General features: G+C 41.0%; 5 protein-coding genes across 8 annotated transcripts; 2 read left to right on the top strand and 3 right to left on the bottom strand.

The window, feature by feature from the left end:
- Positions 1 to 28: 28 nt before the first annotated feature.
- On the bottom strand, positions 29 to 5,010 carry LOC140788833 (aldehyde dehydrogenase family 2 member C4-like). Its single transcript, XM_073138304.1, has 9 exons — positions 4,101 to 5,010; positions 2,621 to 2,763; positions 2,121 to 2,504; positions 1,861 to 1,950; positions 1,603 to 1,776; positions 1,360 to 1,497; positions 866 to 1,003; positions 715 to 776; positions 29 to 431 (listed from the first exon to the last, which is right to left on the bottom strand). Exons 1-9 carry the CDS (start codon positions 4,207 to 4,209, stop codon positions 158 to 160), a joined length of 1,512 nt encoding a protein of 503 aa, XP_072994405.1. The 5' UTR covers positions 4,210 to 5,010; the 3' UTR covers positions 29 to 157.
- Positions 5,011 to 5,678: 668 nt separating this feature from the next.
- Positions 5,679 to 7,194, bottom strand: LOC140789822 (light-harvesting complex-like protein OHP2, chloroplastic). Its single transcript, XM_073139671.1, has 2 exons — positions 6,581 to 7,194; positions 5,679 to 6,051 (listed from the first exon to the last, which is right to left on the bottom strand). Exons 1-2 carry the CDS (start codon positions 6,943 to 6,945, stop codon positions 5,937 to 5,939), a joined length of 480 nt encoding a protein of 159 aa, XP_072995772.1. The 5' UTR covers positions 6,946 to 7,194; the 3' UTR covers positions 5,679 to 5,936.
- Positions 7,195 to 7,991: 797 nt separating this feature from the next.
- On the bottom strand, positions 7,992 to 11,156 carry LOC140789821 (uncharacterized). Of its 3 annotated transcripts, none has more exons than XM_073139668.1 (4): positions 10,983 to 11,138; positions 10,344 to 10,437; positions 9,312 to 9,995; positions 7,992 to 8,389 (listed from the first exon to the last, which is right to left on the bottom strand). In XM_073139668.1, the coding sequence occupies exons 3-4, from the start codon at positions 9,860 to 9,862 to the stop codon at positions 8,320 to 8,322; spliced, it is 621 nt and encodes a 206-aa protein (XP_072995769.1). In that variant the 5' UTR covers positions 9,863 to 9,995; positions 10,344 to 10,437; positions 10,983 to 11,138; the 3' UTR covers positions 7,992 to 8,319. The 3 variants fall into 3 exon arrangements, with proteins under 3 accessions (XP_072995769.1, XP_072995770.1, XP_072995771.1); XM_073139669.1 differs by having other exon boundaries at positions 10,344 to 10,440; XM_073139670.1 differs by lacking the exon at positions 10,344 to 10,437 and having other exon boundaries at positions 10,983 to 11,156.
- Positions 11,157 to 11,406: 250 nt separating this feature from the next.
- LOC140788366 (uncharacterized) lies at positions 11,407 to 14,268 on the top strand. 2 transcript variants are annotated; one of them, XR_012109015.1, is made up of 4 exons: positions 11,533 to 11,814; positions 12,310 to 12,390; positions 13,389 to 13,913; positions 14,104 to 14,268. XR_012109015.1 is itself a non-coding variant. In XM_073137589.1 (3 exons), exons 1-3 carry the CDS (start codon positions 11,656 to 11,658, stop codon positions 13,794 to 13,796), a joined length of 648 nt encoding a protein of 215 aa, XP_072993690.1. In that variant the 5' UTR covers positions 11,407 to 11,655; the 3' UTR covers positions 13,797 to 14,085. The 2 variants fall into 2 exon arrangements, 1 of the variants encoding a protein (XP_072993690.1); XM_073137589.1 differs by lacking the exon at positions 14,104 to 14,268 and having other exon boundaries at positions 11,407 to 11,814; positions 13,389 to 14,085.
- Positions 14,269 to 16,704: 2,436 nt separating this feature from the next.
- LOC140789251 (brassinosteroid LRR receptor kinase BRI1-like) lies at positions 16,705 to 20,419 on the top strand. Its single transcript, XM_073138874.1, has one exon. It carries the CDS (start codon positions 16,840 to 16,842, stop codon positions 20,197 to 20,199), a length of 3,360 nt encoding a protein of 1,119 aa, XP_072994975.1. The 5' UTR covers positions 16,705 to 16,839; the 3' UTR covers positions 20,200 to 20,419.
- The last annotated feature ends 746 nt before the right edge of the window (positions 20,420 to 21,165 follow it).

Below are 21,165 nucleotides of genomic sequence, written 5' to 3' on the forward strand. Positions count from 1 at the left end.
TGGGAACTACGAAGTGATGGGGAAAAGTATTAAGAAAAGGACTTCTGATCATAAAATAGTCGATAATTGAATGTTACATGAAATAGCCAAAGTAGCATAAAGTTCCATAAGTTATCAGCAGAGTTTATAAGCCAACTTTATCCTCTGGAGGAATAAATTACAGCCATGGTGAATCATAAAGGGGAGTGACGACGGATTTAACGTGAAGATACTTGTCGAGTGCATCCAATCCCATGTCTCTCCCAAATCCACTCATCTTGAAACCACCAAAGGGACAATCCGCATCGAAGGCAAAGTAGCAGTTTATCCAAATTATCCCTGCACGAATAGATCTGGATACCCTGTTGGCTGTGTTTAAGTCCTTGGTCACTATTCCAGCAGCCAGCCCATACTTTGTATTGTTGGCTTTCTCTATTGCCTCCTCAATGGTCCTGCATAAAAGGCAAGTTAAAGAGAATAAGCTCTCAGAAACAAATGTTTGGCAATATAACTTCTTTAGAATTGGATAGATTCTTTGGCAATTTGTTCCTCCGCCAGAGATGTTGCGGAAATGTCTGTGATCGAGTAAATAGTTTTGTAAATAATAAATGTAACATAAGAAATTATCTTGTATCACTAGATCTTGACTTTTTGTTTTTTTTTTCTTAGTGATAGTATTCCTTACTAGTTTTAGGACTAGCTCAAGTTGCCACCAGGAATTCAAGTTATACTTACTTGAACTTCATGAGAGACATTACAGGCCCAAAGATTTCATCTTGTGCTATCAGCATATGATCCTGGTGAGAAAAAGATGTATTTAATGTGTCAAAATCTTCTTGCATTCATCTAAGTGGACAATATTCAGCAATTCAATGTGATATTGTACCTTGACATCAGTAAAGATTGTGGGTTCAATATAGTACCCTTGATCACCACAGGGCTTTCCTCCAGTAAGCAATGTGGCTCCCTCTCTCTTGCCATCCTCAATATACTGAAGAACTTTCTCAAATTGTGCCTTATCAACCTTCAACCAGAGGATAACAGTGTTTGAGATTGAATAACATGGCCACTTCATAAAAGCAGAGGCTGATTGAAACAAAACGTTTAAGGCAATCTCATTTAAGAGTTAATCGATTCAAATAGAAGAGTTAAATAATTGTTTGTATTAGGCAGTATTCCAGGGAACATTCTTACATTTATAACACATGGGAATATATCACAAGCAAGAATAAAGCAGAAAAGAGGTATCTCACAAGCATACTTGCATTGTCTACTTGGGGGTAGAAAAAATAACGCCGATCATTTTTCTATGGAGAAATAAATATTTCCTATGCTTTGATTTACCACTAGGTAAACATTTAGTAATACATAATTACATACCTGAGGACCTTGATTAACATGGGGATCAAATGGGTCTCCGACCACCCATGTTTTCGCACTCTCTGCTGCCTTCTTCACAAACTCATTGTAAATTCCTTCTTGAACATAGATACGAGATCCAGCAACGCAAACTTCTCCCTACAACATATCACCAAATATTTTCTTTAAGTGCCTTCTCCATTGATTATCTTTTTGTCTCTTGAGAGAAATTTATGAGTAAATTTTGAGAAGTGGATCAAAAACCTTGTTCAAGAAGCTGGCAACGCGCGCTAGATTAACCGCCATATCCACATCAGCATCATCAAAGATAATGAGAGGGCACTTGCCACCCAATTCAAGTGAAACAGACTTCAAGTTGCTTCTTGCCGCTGCCTCCATCACTGCACGCCCTACTTCAGTTGAGCCTGTGAAACTCACCTGAAAGATATGACACTCAATTCTTGAGATCAATGAATAGCCCTCCAAATTTAAGAAACAAAAAGATTAAAATAAAACAATCACCTTGTCAATTTCCATATGAGAGGCAATGGCAGCACCTGCCGTCGGACCAAACCCCGTAACGACATTGAGCACCCCATCAGGGATGCCAGCCTGCAGTAGGTTAAGTCAAAAGTAATACCTAAAAATGGCATGAGTTGATTGCTATATAACATTTAGGAGTCTCATACTCTGTATCAAGTTTAGAATTCTCTCAGCATCATTCAATTCATCTTATTTAGCTCCTTGGAATGAAACTTCACAGAAGAAAAGAAACAGTATACCTGCTTAGCCAGGTGGGCATAATAGAGGGCAGAGAGTGGAGTTTGCTCAGCCGGCTTGACGACCATAGTGCAACCAGCAGCCAAGGCTGGACTAACCTTAAAGAAGAGTATAGTTGAAGGGTAATTCCACGGTACGATGTGCCCCACTACTCCGATCGGCTCTTTGAGCGTGTACCCCTGGCATTGCTGCGAACACTTAAGCGTCTCGCCGTGGATCTTATCGGCGGCGCCCGCGTAATACCGGAGCACGCGCGAGACACCGGGAATGTCCATGAGCTTGCCATGGCTGAACAACTTTCCGGCGTCCAAGCTATCCAACGCTGCCAGTTCTTCTACGTTTTCGTCGATCAAGTCGGCGAATTTTGACATGATTCTTCCCCTCTCCTGATGAAATGTGCACGAGGAAGGGGATTTTTTTTTAAAAAGAAGCAAAATTTAAACCAGATTGTAAGCTCTCAGGGTTAGAGAGAGATGGGAGAAAGAGAGAGAGCGAGTCATACATAGCCCGACATGCGCGGCCAGACGCCATGGTCGAAAGCTTCTCTTGCCGCCTTCACGGCCAAGTCGACGTCTGCCTTCTCGCCTTCGGCGATCCGAGCGGTCACCTCGCCCGTGCGAGGATCCCTCGACTCGAATGTCTTCCCTGCGGAGGCAAACCAAAAGTAGAAAACCACCGTTTGAAGTCGTCACCGTCTAAATACTCACCGCCGACATAGGCTGACCGATCGATTACAAATTATGAGAAATTTTTATAATCTACACCCTACATTTGACCTTTATTATCAATTAACACATATCACTCAAAACTCTCTATTCTACTTTAATTTAACTCATCTATACCGTAACTATTAGTTAAGCATATTAAATTACTAACGTCATCTTCTTTAGACAATACTGCGATTAACATATGGTGCTTTGTTTACAAGCTTCCTTTAAATTAATTATCTTAAATTAGTTTACTTACTGCAATTAAGCTTGTATAAACAATATATAATAAATGTAGATACTGTAATTAGGTTGACAACTAGTGATTAGATATAAAAATTAACACACAGTGATTAGCTCTGCAATCAAGTAAGGCATGCGTCACTTAAGATACTCAATCTGACAAAAGAGATCTGTTCGAGTTATTAAATTAAATTAGACTTTCATTCGATTATAAATTATATATATTTTATAATTCACACTTAGTACCACTTATTTTTCACTATAATTCTTATTTAATATCTGATACTATTTTAACTAACTAATATCGATCAACTTATTAAAATATCCTTAATATTTTCTCTTAATTTTTTGTTTTTTTTTTCTTTCGAAGATAAAAAGAGGATGAAGAAAACAAGAATAATTTAAGTATTATATAAATTAGTTTATATATTATAATGAAACTTTTTTTTTAGTATTGATTAAATTAACTCAAAATTTTAAATAAAAATTATAAAAAAAAGATCGAATTATTATATACTTAAAAAATATGAATCACAAAATAAATAAACACATAAGTCGACAAACAGAAAAAAAAATTGTCAGCCAAAAGAAATAATTGTCAGCAAAAAGATGTCCTTCCCAATGAGAAAAATTGTCACCTTTCAGTACGGCAATAGTAATAGAGTAATCTACTTAGTGCTGTTGCTTACATCGACTCTTCTATTTAATTTTTATAAAATTATCTTAGCCTTTCTCTAATATAGCTGTAAAATAGTATCAGAGGATCTAAATTTAATTATACGAAAAACTTTTAGTTAAAATAATCTAAGGGTAACTATTGGAATGAGACATTGCAAGAATATTATATAATTAAAAGAGGTAATATATCGCGAAAAATAAAAGAGAAGATTCATATAAAAATAAGCAATAATTTAGGAGGTCCCAGCTAGTGTAATTATTAGAAAGAAATCTCTGTTTCAAGAAGAAAGCAGAGGATATGAACAGTAAAATGAGAAGAAACGATAGCAACGAAGTAGAGGAAAGAGTGAGTACCAGAGATGGAGTCCACGAACTGTCCATTGATAAAGAGCTTCGTGAACTTTATCTTTATGTCCGGCATCTTGAAGCTCCCGTTAGAGTTTCCATTTGACACGCTCGACATAGCTCTGAAGCAGAGAGGGGGAAGAAAGAGAAGGATTTGGAGTGGGGCGATTAAGAGAAAGGTGAGAGAGAAAGGAGAGGGATTTAGAGTGGGGCGATTAAGAGAAAGAGAGAGAGAGAGAGAGGATTTGGAGGGAGTGCGATTAAGAGAAGATAGGTGTTTGTTAAGAATTTGGTTGCAAATTTAAAAGTGGGTTTCCAAAGAAGTGGGTGGATTTTATTTGGTTGTGTTTTGTTTTGTTTCTAATCCCGTGAAGCGGATAGGCATCATACGGACCTACTAAAAGAAAAGATGATAAAAATAGCTTTAAAAGCAAGACAAGAACAAGAGAAGAATGCCAAACGAAGAGAGACGATAACCAAGTGGAGGTTACTGGCTTGTTGATAATAGTAATAATAATAAAATAATCTAAAAGCCTGGCAAGAATCATGATGTCCCTGCGAATTTTCTCCCCATTCAAAATCAATTTTTATTAAAAAAAAAAAAAAGGAGCCACTTTTCTTGGCATTCATTATCTAAAAAATAAGTACAAATTAATAAATATCTCACAATGTCTCTGCACCCATCAAAGAATGAGAAGGACCAGCTTCTCTCCAGTAGCAAAATGGATAATAAGAGAGCTAGTGGAGAAGGGCCTGAAGGGGAAGATCCAATCCTCCCTCTCAGGGCCACTAAAATGGTTCTAAGTTCTACTAATAGTTTGGTAGTCCCAATTATCCTTCTTTCCCTAAACTAGTACCACTAGTTTAAGATAAATTGGTGTACAACCAAACACCATCTTTTCCTCAACCGGTTTAAACTACCATATTCAAGGTTAAGAAAATAAAAATAGCTATCCAAATTTAGGAGTTAAACTACATCCAAACGCCACCTAAACTCTTATATGTCACACCTTTCACTGATGAAGCCAGAAAGGAGATGAGCTAACAAGAGAAAAAGAAGAGGTCACCTTGAATGAATGACCATCATGCTTCATGCACCACTCAGAGGAACTGACTAGAAAAATAAACACAAGGCTTACATGCCTATATCCATGTCATGCATATCAACAATACTAGCATTCAAGTTAAGGCCAAAGCAGGAATTCATTACATGCAGGTTCCAAATGCTCTGTCTAACCTAATTTGCACCATAAAAGATTTTCTGTAAGACGACAAGTGAACAAAGCTGAATGTAAAGCCTTGATACTTAGAAAGATCAAGTGCAGACTAAAACTGAGAAACCGGCGACCTTGTCACTTATATTCAATCAAGATGGCAATTATATCATCCACAAGTAACCATCTATCTATAGGTAGAGTGCTGGTACAAATGCAAATGGTATGAATGGCCTTGAGAAGAATGACCTACTGAAAACATGACTTACACATCCTTCCAAGCAAGTATGAAACCCTAAAGGATGCAATGGAACAGATAATCAGCATTTGATCACATAATTGGTAAACCAAACTTAACCGCAACGAGAAAAACTAAACAAAACCATTTCCATATTCTAGTCATTCATAATATCACTCGCTTCAAATTAATATGATTGGAGAAATACTTGATATAAAAGAGGGGAAAATCAAACTTTACATCCATATAAGATAAACATATCAAGTAACACAAAAGTACGACTTTGCAAGAGCCTCAGTAAACAAAGATTCTTTGTCAGTCCGGTTGATTGAACTGGAAGGGAAGCACATTGTATTTGACAACTAATGGGAATTTGATACTGGAGATATACAATCAATCCAAGTCCACAATTCCAAAATTGGATAGGAGGATTTTCACTTGTTGAACAAAATCTGACCCTGTTGCATATTCCGTGAGCAAACCAACTGTGAACCCGAACATCGCCCATCTGTTTGAATATCAAAGTCACATCAGTCTTCAGGTAATTCTTATCTCAACTTATCAACTTTACAAGCAAACAACAAGCTAACCTTTCAATGCCAGCCAAAAAGAAAGCTAATGTTCTACTGAATCCAGTTTATGAAAAACTCATAATTCTTTCAGTTATCATGCTATCCTTCTAATGGAGTCATAACTCATATAAGAGAACAATCAAATGGAAATTTCAGCAGACAGACAATTTAGATTTGTACATTCAGAACAGAAAAGATAACCACAGAATTGAAATCTGTAGATAGTACGGAGATAGGAGTTATAATATTTGTAGAGAGAGATGAATAGAATTTGTAAACATTCATAAAGAGTACTAAATCAACTTAAGAATTCCATATTCATATTATCTTACTATGAAATTTTACTGTAAAACCAACTTAAGCTCCCAGAAAAGAAACAGAACATTCAATATATGAATAGAAGCTTGGAATTCAACAAAAAGGAACCCTTTTATTTCTGGATACATAAATCAAACTCTAGATTACCTGCCATTGGCTATCTCGTTCTTCCCCAGGAAGCCAAAGAAAGGCCCTTGGCTCGCCTCCTCAAGCTTCTTCTGCCTGAAGTACTCCTGCAGCTCCTTCGCCACCTTCCTCTGATACTCCAACGTCACTACTGCCTCCTTCATTGCCGCCAGCGCCGGCGCCTCCACCGGCTTCGGAGGCGAAGGAGAAAGGGATGGAGGAGGAGTCAGAGGAGGAGGAGAGAGAGAAGGGGCCGCGGGCCTCCTCAGAGGACCTTCCGCCTTCGAATTCCTAATAATTGTAAGTGGCTTGGAGTATAGCTTGAGTGGCGAACCAAAAGGAGTAATCTTGATTTTGATAGGAGAAATTGATGGAGCTATAGACATTTCTTTGTTGGTCCTTTTCTAATTCTGCTATTGTTTTGGTTTAGGGTTTCTTTGGAATGGAAGAGAGGAGAAGACGTTGAGAAGAAGGACAGGACGGAGAGAGAGAGAGAGAGAAACAGAAAGGATTACATCTAGAAGGTGTGGAGGAGATATAGCCAAGTTTTTGATGGAGAGATCACTGAAACTCAGCTGTGGTGTTGTAGTAGAGACTACTCATTTTACTCATTCTTCTTTGTCGATTTTAAGCTCTAAGAGAGAATAGCATTAAATCAATTTTACAATTTTTCTTTTGAAATTATTGTCATTTTTGTCATAAATCTTGTATTTTAATGGTGTTATGTTAATTTAATAGGAAATAATTCTAGAAAGTGGTAGGAATAAAATTATATGAAATAATTCTAAAATATTAATTATTTTTTCTCTAACTTTAACTACTAGAAAGTATAAAAACTTTAATTTTCCATTAAACTTTAATTCAGTTATTTTGTGCAAAAAATAAGATGGTTGTTTTCCACCCAGAGCTTTCTGATCGACTACATTTTCTCTCTTTGTAAAATCTGAGCATCGCCCATTATTTCTAAAAATAAAAGAAAAAGAAAAAGAATTTGGAAAAAAAAATTTTGATTGGACGCCGCCAAATACACAAATTGGGATAGTCTCTTCATTCAAAGTTTCATCCTGGAATAGCTCCATGGTGTAATAATCCAAAAGTAAAAAAGAAATTAGCTTGCAAGAGAAATAACCTCTTAAATTTTCCAGTATCCTTCATTGCACTGTATTTTGGCCTTCTCAGGTATTAAGTGGTGGTGAGAGTACTTCCATTTGCCCTTCTCAGATAAGTACTTCCACTCGGGGCTCACTATCTATTAAGTCAACCATTAAATTAAAAGTCCAAAACACAGATGAAATGTAAAGAACTATTAGTAAACATATCCAGATTTCACTTTAAATGCAAGTGAATTAGAAGTAGGCAGCCAACAAGATCAGTATTGACAGAAACAAAGATCGAATTTCTGAAAGCAAAAGAAGAGCACATGGCCAAAAAATAATGGATAAAGGCGTAGATTGATGAAAGTAAATTTTATAGTACAATGGAAGGTAATACACCAAAGAAACAAAAAAGAGAGCACAATAAAGTAAAAGAGCCAAGATCAACAAAATTGAAAATTATGGAAAAGATGCTATAGGGAACCAACAAAAGAGCAGACAAAATTTATCCTAATTGTAGCATGTTTATCTGTCGGGGCAATCAGCTTGAAGAATGTAGCTGCTCAACAATGCAGACAATTTAACTGGAAGAAGTGATAGAGATTTGATTAATTCCAGTGCTTATCAGAGCCATACCATGCTTTCCTAATGCATCCCATATCTATTCTACTGAATAACACACTCACATCTTCTGAAACCTTCGTGTTCGGATTCCTCATCTGATATGCCATCATTACTGTAAAGTATGAGTTATCCATTAGTAATCAGATTTCAACAACAGTTTTATCAAAATCAGACGCACCGATGTTACATGTATAATCTGTCAAGATTAAAGCATTTCTGAAAGCTAATAGAGAAATAAATAAAATTTGTCTACTTGGAAGTGATTTCAAGTAGACTTCAGCAAGTCAAATTTAAGGAGCCAAAACAAGCTTGCTCCCCTATATGGGGAGATACAGGTTGAGGCAACAAATTTCCAATTCTCAGGCTAATGGATACTTATTTTTTCCACATGCAATTGTTGCGGAATGAGCTGGAATTTGTGACAAGGGAAGGTCCAAGGAACAGATTTTCTAGGGAGGGAGGCCAAAGTAGACAGATTATGTGTCGTGCTGTTCATGATTACCATCATTCAAGGTATTGTAAATATGCTGTTCCCTGGTTCTTCTGCTACAAAACCTTGCTTCCTCCTACAAAGCTTTGGACGTTTGGTTAATGTAGTCACAGCAAGGATTCAATCTTTTGGCAGAATTATGGGAGGTAGGTGAGATGAATAGATACATGAAAGATACATGTAAAAGATGAAAACTTTAGGAAAATGATATAGTATACATAACCTAATAAAAACATAATGTTTGAATAAGTTAGAGCTTTCAAATTAATCAACTTACAAATGAAATGCCATAAATATTTATGGAATGAAGTATTGAAGGTTTGTCAACTAAATAACATACTCTTCTCATTGACAAGAATATGAAGAAAAGGAGAGCATTAGTGTTATTATAGAGGACATATAGCAAGTCAGCAAGTATAATATGGTGAGAAATGATAAAAGACCTAGATAACTAGACTCTAGTGCATCTCTGAACAATAAGGGACAGACATATAAAAGGGGAGCATGTAATCTAAAAGTTTTTAAGATTGTCCAAGTTAGATACCTGACTTCGAATTCCCTTATCTCAGCAAGCTCTTTCCCGCATGTATCAGTCCACTGAACTGTCCTCCTCTCAATACAACAAGCTATGCTACTTTGCACCTCCAATGATTCACGTGCATCCTCATCTTCACTAACTACCACAGAGCAGTCAGAAGAATGCCTTTTTAGGTTGCTCTTAAGACAACTCTTCCTCTCGTTCGCAATGATAGCATCAGTAATTGATGCCTTGCTCCTGTTGGAAGTAGATGAGAAACCTGAATAACTCTCTGACTGGTGAGTGGAAACCACTTTACGAGGAGATGGTCCATCAAGTCCAGCAGGTGTGCACCCAAAGCAGATGAAGGAAGCACAACTACACGAGACATGGTCTTTTCTGGAAGCCAGCTGATATTCTGGCTCAACTTCTTGCTCAACTAGTCGGTATTGATTCCATGGCCGATTTCTAGTTGGCTTCTCTTCACTTCTCCGGCCAAGGAGCAGGAGAGCGAGACCATTGCTATACCCTGAAGCTGAAGAAGAAAAGAAGCCTCCTCCTTCCACAGATAGCAGCATTCCTTCTGTTCATCCAGTCAACATAACCTAAAATCTTCTAGCCAAGTAGTATTATAAATGCGGAGTGTTTGATAGTCGATACATCCACAGGAGCACCAGTCCCTTCTCTTCTGCTACATCATCTGCCTGCAAACTGTACACAGAAATGGGTGGAAGAATGAAAAAGAATTAAAAAGGAGAAAAGGGAACAGTGTGCAGCTTGTTTGTTGATTGGATTCATCCATAAGGTTCTAATGTAAGTGTGACCTTTTATGCTATGATTTGGGTGTAGTTCAGTCATTCCTTACTTAGCAAGACTCGATTTCATTTTCTTCCGGAAATCAAAGCATATCAGGATAAGGTTATAAAAGTTTGATTGACTGAAAAATGTCAGAAACTAAGATATTTCTCATGTTTTCTCCATGATTAATACAGAAAACAGAAATCAGAAGATGACGTACTACAGTAAGATTTTAACACAGATTGCTACAATCATATGCACCTGTTTATATTCCCTTCAATAGTATCTCCTTACAAACACAAGGGTTGCTGAACCTTTATGAGTGGTAACTCTAGTTCCTAGTCCACATTAACATCTGCTGCAAAGAAAAAAAGAAAGAAAAGATGTAACCAATGAACTCGTACATGACTACTACTTGGAGTAAGCAGTTAAAAAAGATCTAACCAACATGTCTACAGAGCTATGGCCTTTATTTCCTTCATCTGCGGAATTTTATCTAAAAATAAAGCCTCCAAGACGCAAAGATTTTGCACAAAAATCACAAAAAGTACGGACAACAAAAGTCAAATGGATTCTGCTGTACATTTACAAGAAATACAACTAAATACCTCCACAAAGCTGCAATTTTTTTTTCTCCAATAATATCTGAAGATGCAACATACCATCCAAAAGTATACGCAACACGGAACTAATTGATAGATCTAAAAGATAGTAAACGAAGGCTTCGCCAAACGAGAGATCAATCGGATAAAAAGAGGCAAAACAAACATCTCATCACAAAAACCGAACTGCATTTGCTCTCATTCCAGCAGCAAGCTAGCTTTTCTCATTCCGAGACCTACATTGCCTCGTATGCTGAACTAGTTACCTAAAAAGAACAAGGAAATGGATCGTCCGAACCTGAAAGGAGCTAGATCGATCAATCTACGCCAAGTCGATGGTCGCACCGACTATTCGACTCATGGGTCGGAGATCTCGGAGTGTCTGGATCCTGGAAGCGAGCAAGGGCGGAGAGAAAAAGAAGGCAACTTGCAGAGGCCCGCTTTTTAAAGCGCCATTCCTGTAGTCGGCGAGGAATTGGGAATATGGTAATCCGCTTACTTTCTAATTCGCCGATTAGCTGCTAATGACCCAAAAATAAATAATAAATAAAAATAGAGGCTATTTGCAACATAACCACACAAGTGAGTAGACATAGTAATGAGTCATCCATAATAAAACAACAAAGAGCAAGGATTATATTATAGTGAAAATATGAGGGTGTGAAATGGAAAAACAAAAATTGCTCCATAATTATAGTGAGAACTGAGAAATAGTTGCAAAAAAAAAAAAAAAAAAACCAATCTTATGTTGCCTCGTACCCGGGTGCAGGAAGTTTCTCCAGTCGCAGCTGCACAGCATCCGAACGAGTCTTCGCCACACTCTATTATTCTGTGTTGGTATTTATTCGGCTTTAGCGTTAGTATATCGGGTTGGGGATTGCCGAAGAGACTTCTCTCCCCCTTCTCTAGGGTTTCCTTCGATCGATCGGTCGGTCCATTCCCCTTCCTTCTTCGAAATCGTTGACGGATACATGGGGAGGAAGAGGAAGTCGGATGCGACACGTCTCGACGAGGTGGATCGGACGCTGTACTCCATGTTCTGTAGCGCAGCGAACTCGTTGTCGCAGCTCCACACTCATGCCATGAACCAGCAAAAGATCTCTTTTCAAGCTGGAGAACGTCACGCCTTAGTTCGTCTCCTTAACCTATCTATCCTTCTTCTAGGAATCTATCATCTCGCAGTAGTCGATTACTAGATAGATGGATGCTATGTTTCAGTTATATTAATGATGTTGTTGTTTGATGATCGATTCTGAGGTTTGCTGGATTCTTGAATCAATATGATTGGTCAAAGATTACATCTTTTGGTTGTTCGGATGGAATTTTGTTTCACCCCACTAGAAACAGGGGATTCAGTACAGTTGTGGTGAAATTATTATCTGTTATGAGTATGGGGGCATTTAATAATCTATACTAGAGATTAAGCAAACTTTGATTACGTGATTGCTCTTTAAAGGCTGAATTTTACTTTTTAGAGAGACTATTTGCATATAAATTGCAGAGTGTAGAGACAGTTGTACTGTCTGAAGTATGTTTTCCTATTTGTCACTTTAGTCTTCTGCCAATTTAGTGAGATGTTTGGTTTGGTGGTTATCAAGTTACCTGCTGGTAATTGGTTTATGCAGGAGAAGCTTTACCAATGGATTTTGAGACAGCATGAAGAAGGTTCAAGGGTAGCCACAGCTGATGTAGTTGCTCATATTCAGGTTCTGTCATACTTGATTTTCTTCCATTTTCTAGTATCTTCTTACTCTGGCTTTATGCTGTGGTATGCAATGTCAATGCCAATGTCAATGTGCTTCATTTCCTTGGTCAGCGACTTTATCCTTAATACAGTGTCCAGCTTTCCATGCTTCAATTGGTACATGTATTTTGCATAACTTATCTTGTCCTTAAATGTTAATGATAGAACTGTTTGTACTGATGTTATTATGTTTATCCATTCTTGAATGTTTCCTCTTGGTGAAAAGTGTATACTTCCTTATGGCATGATACCTTAAAACTTTTGAAAAGTAACACCTTTTTTTAGGGTATGGTGCAAGTTTGCTTCCTCAACTTTATTGCAGGATAGCCCCTCTTGGCAACTGAACATTAAGATATGAGCGCCTGAGGAGAAACTGTTGCAATTAGGGAAAAGGTTCAGGTTGCAGTAAATCTGCTTATAGCCATTGGTGTTCAGATATAGATGCAGCAAGCCCCTATTAACTGTAGCACCCCATGAATCAGGGCTAGATTGAGGGGGCATGTCCACCAGGAGTTTGGATTCCTCCACATGCCATGTTTGCTGCCCAAATCAGGACATGCTGCATCTTGGTGGGTGTACAAATGTAAAATGTAAAAGAATGGAAGGATCTAGCTGATTATAGCATGCACTTCAACCTAGCAGTTATTCATGTTTTTTCTTAACAAAACTTCTCTAGGTGATCTTAAACATTACCCACCGTTAACCTGGATTTATGATACTTCTGTACTCACACCAGCTTCTTTTCAATTTATTAATGCCCCTCTAAATGCCACATTAGCATCTGAATCCAATTTACGTTTTTCTTGTTCTGAATGTCATAAGCATCACTACTTTCTCTGGAACAGTGAGCCTTACAGCTCTAGGAAATTTGAGTAGTGACTGTCTAAGTCTAAAAGCATTGTGGACCTCTCTCTTTCATTTTCCTCGTTTGATCCATGTGGCAACTATTCTTGTTTGCAGAATGAGATTGATTATGGAGGAGAGGATGCATCAATTTCCCCAAGATCACTTTTTCCCACCCAACATTCCCAGAGCACAACACTCTTTACAAACTCGAGCAATCAACCCACATCTGGTTCATTTGTGCAGACAACTATGGGATTGGCGCCAAGAAGCAGTCTTTTTTCTGATCAGTCAAAAAATTCGGTTTTCTCAAATGCTCTATCTAGTCCTGTTCGACGGAGCCTTCAACCTTATCATCTAGCACAGGGAGGTGGATATTGTGCAAATGGTGTTATGCACACTGGAAATGGTGGTAGGAACCATGAGTTAAGCTCTCCAAGCAACAATAGGGAGTCCAATTCTGCCAGCTCCAATGATTCATCTATGGATATGCATTCAGATAGCCCAACTCATGGATCTTATTGATTGCACTACCAATGGACAAGCTTACTCCTGGTTGGTTCAGTATTGTATCCTTTATCCAGTCCAAGAGCCTCTAGTCCTGCTCCCTGTTGTGCAACCTGGATTGAGATGTGAGGCAAGGTAAGGAGAGCTGTGAAATGTATCTTCATCTCAATCGACCTCTCTAATTTGACCTTCTCTGCTGTTTTGTCTCATCATTTGGTGTTTGGTGTCCTTCCTTTATTTTGGGTAACTGCTTGTATTTACTTTTGTTGTGTTGGAAGCTAACTTATACAAGTGGTTGTGTTGGATATATTGCATTTGTTTACAGATAGCGAGCAGTATCTGGTGCAAGGAATATTTACTGAAAGTTGATAATACTGCTTTTACAAAGAGAAGTTGGAAGCCTGCATTTCTGATAGAACTTTGGACGCTGTATTCTGTCAAAAAAAAAAAATTTCCTTTGGTTAATTTAACTATCTTGCTTTTATCTTCACTGAGGCACATGTGTGAATTGTTACTATTCTGCTACTGGATATATATATATATATATATATATATAGCTAAGGGGAAATAATGCTGCCTAGTTCATAATTTTTCTCCCAAACTTTTGCTTTTAAAGAGCTAGCTGTTAGTCCTCTGAGTTCACAGGGATATCAGCCCATATGATCATATAGCCTGCGGCCTGTTAAATGACCTTCTTAAAGAGACTCACATCCACTATGATATTGGTGGTCAAATAACCCTCTCATTTTTGTAGCCTGTCCAAGCATTTAATTCTCAACTGCAAGTGCCCTTACTGATGCTTCCTCTTGTGAGCAAGCCTATAATCTCTTTACGATTTACAGAGGAAAGTGGACAAGGACACGGAATTTGATGATGGCCAAAACCCAAAGCTAAAGGGGTAAATACTTTGATTCAACAATCACTTCTTCCACATAGACAACTGTGTGTCCACAGTCTACACCAATATTAGTGTGTAGTGGGGGGACCTTCAATCGTTGGATAGTCACTTTCAGTTCCCATGCCGTGCCACTCCTGAGTTCCTCCATTGGAGCCATCATTCCACAAAGGCATTGGAGAGCTGAGGAGAGGAAGAAAAAAAGAGAGTAATTATCCATAGTGTTTGATCGTAAAATAAGCTTAAAAGCTAGTTTTAACTATACTAATTTCTGAAATACTAGCTCAATTACGTAATTAACATACATACGTATGCTCAGGGGTTGGTCCCAGTTACAGTTGGAGTGAATGCTGGGCCATAATTACGTCCAGTACCTAGTAGATGCTTAAGTGGACCATCAATAAGATCATCAATAAGATCACAGGCCCAGCTTAAGCCTAATGGATGGGAAATCGGAACCACCTCGAGTTCGTTCTTTCCACGGTTTCCTTTTTGCATATCACCACCTACATTCTTGCCTTATTACGAAAAACACTTTTTCTAAGATTTTTTATTTTTTTTTCTCTCATTCATTAATAATAATACAATGAATAGCAATCCATTCCCCTCCTCAGAGTTCTCTCTCTCTCACTCACCAGTCACCACCTTCACCTCAGTCTCAATAAAAGGGATAGGACCCAAGAAGGTCCCCACTTTGTCTTCTCCTCCCAATTATTGACTCCCAAGTCCTATCACCCTCGCACGTGCGGCACTACTACACCTCCCTCCCCGTCACCCTGTGATCCCAAAAAGAGGTACACCCAATCCAACGGCCAATAACAATCCTAAAGTTGTGTACTGTCTCGTCCAATCAGGTGCGCCACATGAGTTGGATCACAGATATGTGGTCCCGCCCTTCCAATATTGACGTCCTCCTCTCGCGCTGCGCCGTCCGATCCAAACATATCGAGCGACTGAGATCAGCCCAGAGGAAATCCACGGTTGCCACGTCTCTGTCAGAGGACAGTCCCACGTGGCAAGGTCGCAAATGTGGGCCCCCCCTCCGTCTCTTCGCGGGTTTCAGTGCCGGAGTCTGGCTAATAATTATTATAACTCGCGCAAAATCTCTGGCCCACCCACATGCCCACAGCGTAGGCCTAATATGGGTTCTGTTTCGGGGTCAAACAAATCCGGTGCGGATAAGGGAGAGGTTAGTGAGGGACACGTCGGCAGCTATTATTAAACGCACGGGTGTGTGTGTGATGCGTAACACCCCATGGTTACTTTTTTTTTCTTTTTTTTTTCCTTCACCTTTTCCGAGCTATGGATAAAATTTCTTTTTAGATATTTTTATCCTCCCTCTGTTTGTCCTCTTCCTCTTTTCCCTTTGCCCTTTTAAGCCCTTACTAGATTCGGCGAATACTGCCCGTCGGATGCCTGACCGATGAGATGGACGGACGAGATACATTGTTTCTCGTCTAATCCTGAGAACTGCGACACGACGCCGACAACTCATTCGATGTTCCAAGTGGCCTAACGTCTTGCCATAGATTCACGCGAGCTCAGATTACGACAAGGCCCTCGGATAACTTATCGAGGCTAGTGAATAGTAGTGTAGAACCTCGTCTTTTAATCAGAAAGGCGGGGGTACATCGGGAATTATTGAAAGTACTGTGAGGACGACCTCAACCGCACGCTTCAGATCGGATCTAAAGATTTTAAAGACAAAACCCTTCTCGAAGTAACGAAAGCCTCTGGATTCCACACGCTTGGACCGTGACGCTATTTTTGTTCCCTACCTTTCTGACTAAACTACCCTTAACTATTCCCATAACCTATCCCGTTTTGCGAGGGCATTTTAGGGATATTAACCCTATCACGTGATCCGGCCTTGATCGTAGCACTCATCAGCCCGTTCCGTAGACTGGGACGGGGGTGCTTCGGTAATTTAAACTAGGTTAAAAAATAATAATAATAAGAGCATCTTAATAATAAATTGTTACGTTGATTATAAAACGAAGTTAAATTAGCTGGTCACATGCCATGTCACTGAAACTAGATAAATAAATAACTCGTCCTCTTCCTCACACCCAAACTTTTTGACTCCCTTCTCCCTCCTTTTCCTCCCTTCTCCAACTCCTCCGAAGTCTCTAATGGCGGAAACTAAATCCTAAACCCGGAAAGCCCATGAGAAGAGATCGAAGGCAACTCGACCATTCTATGGCATTTCTCTTATTTCTACTCCTGCTCTTCCTTGGGGTTGAATCGAGCTTAGCTGGGGATTTGGAGCTACTTATCTCGTTCAAGAACTCTCTTCCGAACCCTGCAGTACTCCAAAGTTGGAACACTAACCAAGGGGCTTGCTCTTTCTCCGGTGTAGCCTGTAAAGCCGGCAGAGTTTCCTCCGTCGAGTTCCAAGAAGTCCACCTCAGCGCCGACTTCCGGGCTGTAGTTGGTTCCCTCTTGGCACTCCCCAGCCTCGAGATTCTGTCGCTCCGCACCGGTAACATCACCGGGGCCCTAGCCTCCGCCGCCGGAGCTCGGTGCGCCCCCCAGCTCGTGCAGCTCGACCTCGCCGGAAACGGCCTCCGCGGCTCCGTAGCCGACGTCGCCTCCCTTGCCGGAGCTTGCCCTGGTCTCCGGTCGCTCAACCTCTCGGGCAACTCCGTCGGAGTCTCCCCCGCCGGAAAGGGGAGCTCCGGCTCTGGATTCGCCGTCGAAACCTTAGATCTCTCCTTCAATAAGATATCCTCCGAGGGGGACTTAACCTGGCTCTTCTCCAACCTCGGCGTCCTCCGGAGACTCGACCTCGACGAGAACCGGATCTCGGGCGGGGTCCCGGTGATCGCCAACTGCTCCTCGCTCCAGCACCTGGATCTCTCATCGAACCTCCTCACCGGCGAGATCGGCGTCGGAGTCTTCGGCGGCTGCCGGAATCTGCTCTACCTCAACCTTTCCGGCAACCACTTCGCCGGAGCCCCTCCCGCCGACCTCGCCACTTGCTCTTCCCTAACCACCCTCAGCCTTGCCAACAACAACTTCTCCGGCCCCATTGAAATCCTTACCGCCATGCCCAACCTCAAAACCCTCGAGCTCGCCTTCAATGACTTCAATGGCAGCCTCCCCGACTCCATCTCAGGGCTCCCTTCCTTGGAACTACTCGATCTCAGCTCGAATAGCTTATCCGGTTCTATTCCATCAACCCTTTGCACAAACCCCGGATTTGAGCTGCGAGAGCTTTATCTCCAGAATAACCTATTCACCGGTCCTATTCCCGAGTCTATCAGCAACTGTTCCGGCTTGGTATCCATCGATCTCAGCTTAAACTACCTCACCGGAGCAATCCCGGCCTCCATCGGGAAGTTGTCTTCCCTCCGAGACTTGATCATGTGGCAGAATCAGCTCCAAGGAGAGATCCCGGCCGATCTTTCCAACATCAAAACCCTAGAAAACCTCATCCTTGACTACAATGGGCTCACAGGAAACATCCCGCCGGGACTCCTCAACTGTACCAGCTTGAACTGGATCTCCTTGGCCAGCAACCGGCTGAGCGGTCCGATACCCTCGTGGCTCGGGCAGCTCGGGAACCTCGTCATCCTCAAGCTCGGTAACAATTCGTTCACCGGGCAAATCCCACCGGAGCTGGGCGACTGCAAGAGCTTGATTTGGCTTGATTTAAACAATAACCAGCTGAATGGGTCGATACCCCCGACCTTGGCGAAGCAATCGGGCGACATTGCTGTCGGATTGGTCACCGGGAAGCGGTATGTCTATCTCAGGAACGACGAAAGCAGCGAGTGCCGCGGGACCGGGAGTTTGCTGGAGTTTGGTGGGATCCGGCCGGAGGATTTGAACCGGCTGCCGAGCAAGCGGCTGTGCAACTTCACCCGTGTTTACATGGGCAGCACCCAGTACACCTTCAACAACAATGGCTCTATGATCTTTCTTGATCTCTCTTTCAATCAGCTGGAAGGGGAGATACCCAAGGAGATAGGTACCATGTACTACTTGATGATCTTGAACCTTGGGCACAATTTGCTATCTGGTTTGATCCCTCTGGATTTGGGAAATCTCCAACATGTTGCTGTCCTCAATCTGTCGCACAATGCTCTTGAGGGTCCGATCCCACCGTCGTTCTCGGCACTCTCCTTGTCAGAGATCGATCTCTCAAACAACAAGCTGAATGGGTCAATCCCGGAGTTGGGTTCTCTGGCAACATTTCCGCCCTACCGGTACGAGAACAATTCGGGGCTTTGCGGGTTTCCTCTCCCTCCTTGTTCGGGGAACTCGGGTGGCAATGCAAACAGCGATCATCAAAAGTCCCACCGTCGGCAAGCTTCCCTTGCAGGGAGTGTGGCAATGGGGCTGCTGTTCTCCCTCTTCTGCATTGTTGGCCTGATCATCATTGCTGTGGAGAGCAGAAAGAGGCAGAAGAAGGATAATAGTAACAATTCACGGGATATCTATATTGATAGCCGATCGCACTCCGGGACTGCCAACTCCATCTGGAAGCTCACCGGCACGAATGCCCTAAGTATAAACCTTGCCACTTTTGAAAAGCCTCTTCAGAAGCTAACCTTGGCTGACCTGCTTGAGGCCACCAATGGCTTCCACAATGACTATCTAATCGGTTCAGGCGGGTTTGGGGATGTCTACAGAGCCCAGCTCAAAGATGGCAGTGTCGTTGCTGTAAAGAAACTGATACATGTGAGCGGCCAAGGAGACCGGGAGTTCACCGCAGAGATGGAAACTATTGGAAAGATCAAGCAACGGAACCTGGTCTCTTTACTAGGATACTGCAAGGTTGGTGAGGAGCGACTTTTAGTCTATGAGTACATGAAGTATGGTAGCTTGGAGGACGTTTTGCATCGCCGGAAGAAGGGTGGGATCAAGCTCAATTGGGCAGCACGGAGAAATATCGCTGTAGGGGCGGCCAAAGGTTTAGCATTCCTCCACCACAGTTGCATACCTCACATAATTCACAGAGATATGAAGTCCAGCAATGTTCTTCTTGATGAGAACTTGGAAGCAAGGGTCTCAGATTTTGGTATGGCGAGGATGATGAATGCAATGGATACACATTTGAGTGTGTCCACTCTTGCAGGCACACCTGGCTACGTCCCGCCAGAGTACTATCAGAGCTTCCGGTGCACCACTAAAGGCGATGTCTATAGCTACGGCGTAGTCTTGCTCGAGTTACTCACAGGGAGACCACCCACAGACTCATCGGACTTTGGGGATAACAATTTAGTTGGCTGGGTTAAGCAGCACTCAAAGCTTAAAATTATCGACGTATTTGATCCAGAGCTTTTGCGGGAGGATCCAACTCTAGAATTGGAGCTCTTAGAGCACCTTAAGATTGCATGTGCCTGCTTGGATGATAGACCATTGAGGCGACCGACGATAATGAAGGTGCTGGCGATGTTCAAGCAGATACAAGCGGGATCGACGGTGGATTCCTTCGCCTCTGCCCCTGCAGCGTCCGTTGATGGGTGTTATGGGATGGTGGAGATGAGCCTCAAGGAATGCAAAGAGGAGAAAGATTGATTAGCGGTCCTCCAAACCATTTGGCTTCCACACCTGACCATTTAAATGGTATGAGCAAATTTTCCCTGTAGTTTTATCAGTAAACCCTTTTATGTATCTACTGAAGCAGTATTTTCTTCTTAATTTTCTTCCTCCTCAGACATACGTTATTAGTAACAGTTGATATGTTGTACATATATAATGAATTTTCTTTAAAATCGAAATCCATCTTCCAGTTGAATGTTTCTTTTGCATTGAAGTTTCCAAGCAAATCTCTTAGTTGACTAATATAGAGCTCTTCTTTGTTGATTGCCTGAGTTTGAATAATATCCAATTGAGGTGCTTGTACTTTGATTTAGTAGAAGAGAGATTTGATTGCTTTAATGATAAGAGCCTTCTTTTCTCTTCTTTCCAATATTGAAGTGTTTGATAGCTTTGATGATAGATCACCTGAGTCTACTTAGAACTTTATAATTTTAAAATGAGTGGTGTGCTGACCATCTCATGGCACATACTCTCTTTTAGGGTGCATATCCTGTATCAAGTTGTTCCTCTGTCCATTTTACTACCATCCATGTGCCTTCTCTTTACATAACAAGCTTCTAGCTTTTGTTTCAGCAATTTCTTTTTAGAGTGCATGCATGACTTTATGGATCATGTGGGTCCTCCTCAATGGTCATGCATAAAACTACATTTTCTCTTTCTCCTAGCTATCTAATTAGCCGGTCAAAGGTTATCTAAATCTTCCATCTTTCCATTTACATCCTATGTTCATATCTTCCATGAAGCTCCTCCTCATCTCCCAGTTGGAAGTAATTAGTCATTCAGTTGGGTGGTTGTTGATGTTGAAGTTGTAGGTCATAATGTGGAGAGAGCTACAAAAAGATGGTGTTCATGTGCAATTGTGGCGCTGGTTTGAGGAAGACATTTATTAGAAATGAAAGATGGGTAGCTTGAATATCCAAGAGATATGAATGAAAAAAAGAT

Source organism: Typha latifolia, chromosome 5 (genome assembly GCF_019914945.1).
Source record: "Typha latifolia isolate L0001 chromosome 5, TyphaL0001v2, whole genome shotgun sequence".
Classification (NCBI taxonomy): domain Eukaryota; kingdom Viridiplantae; phylum Streptophyta; class Magnoliopsida; order Poales; family Typhaceae; genus Typha; species Typha latifolia.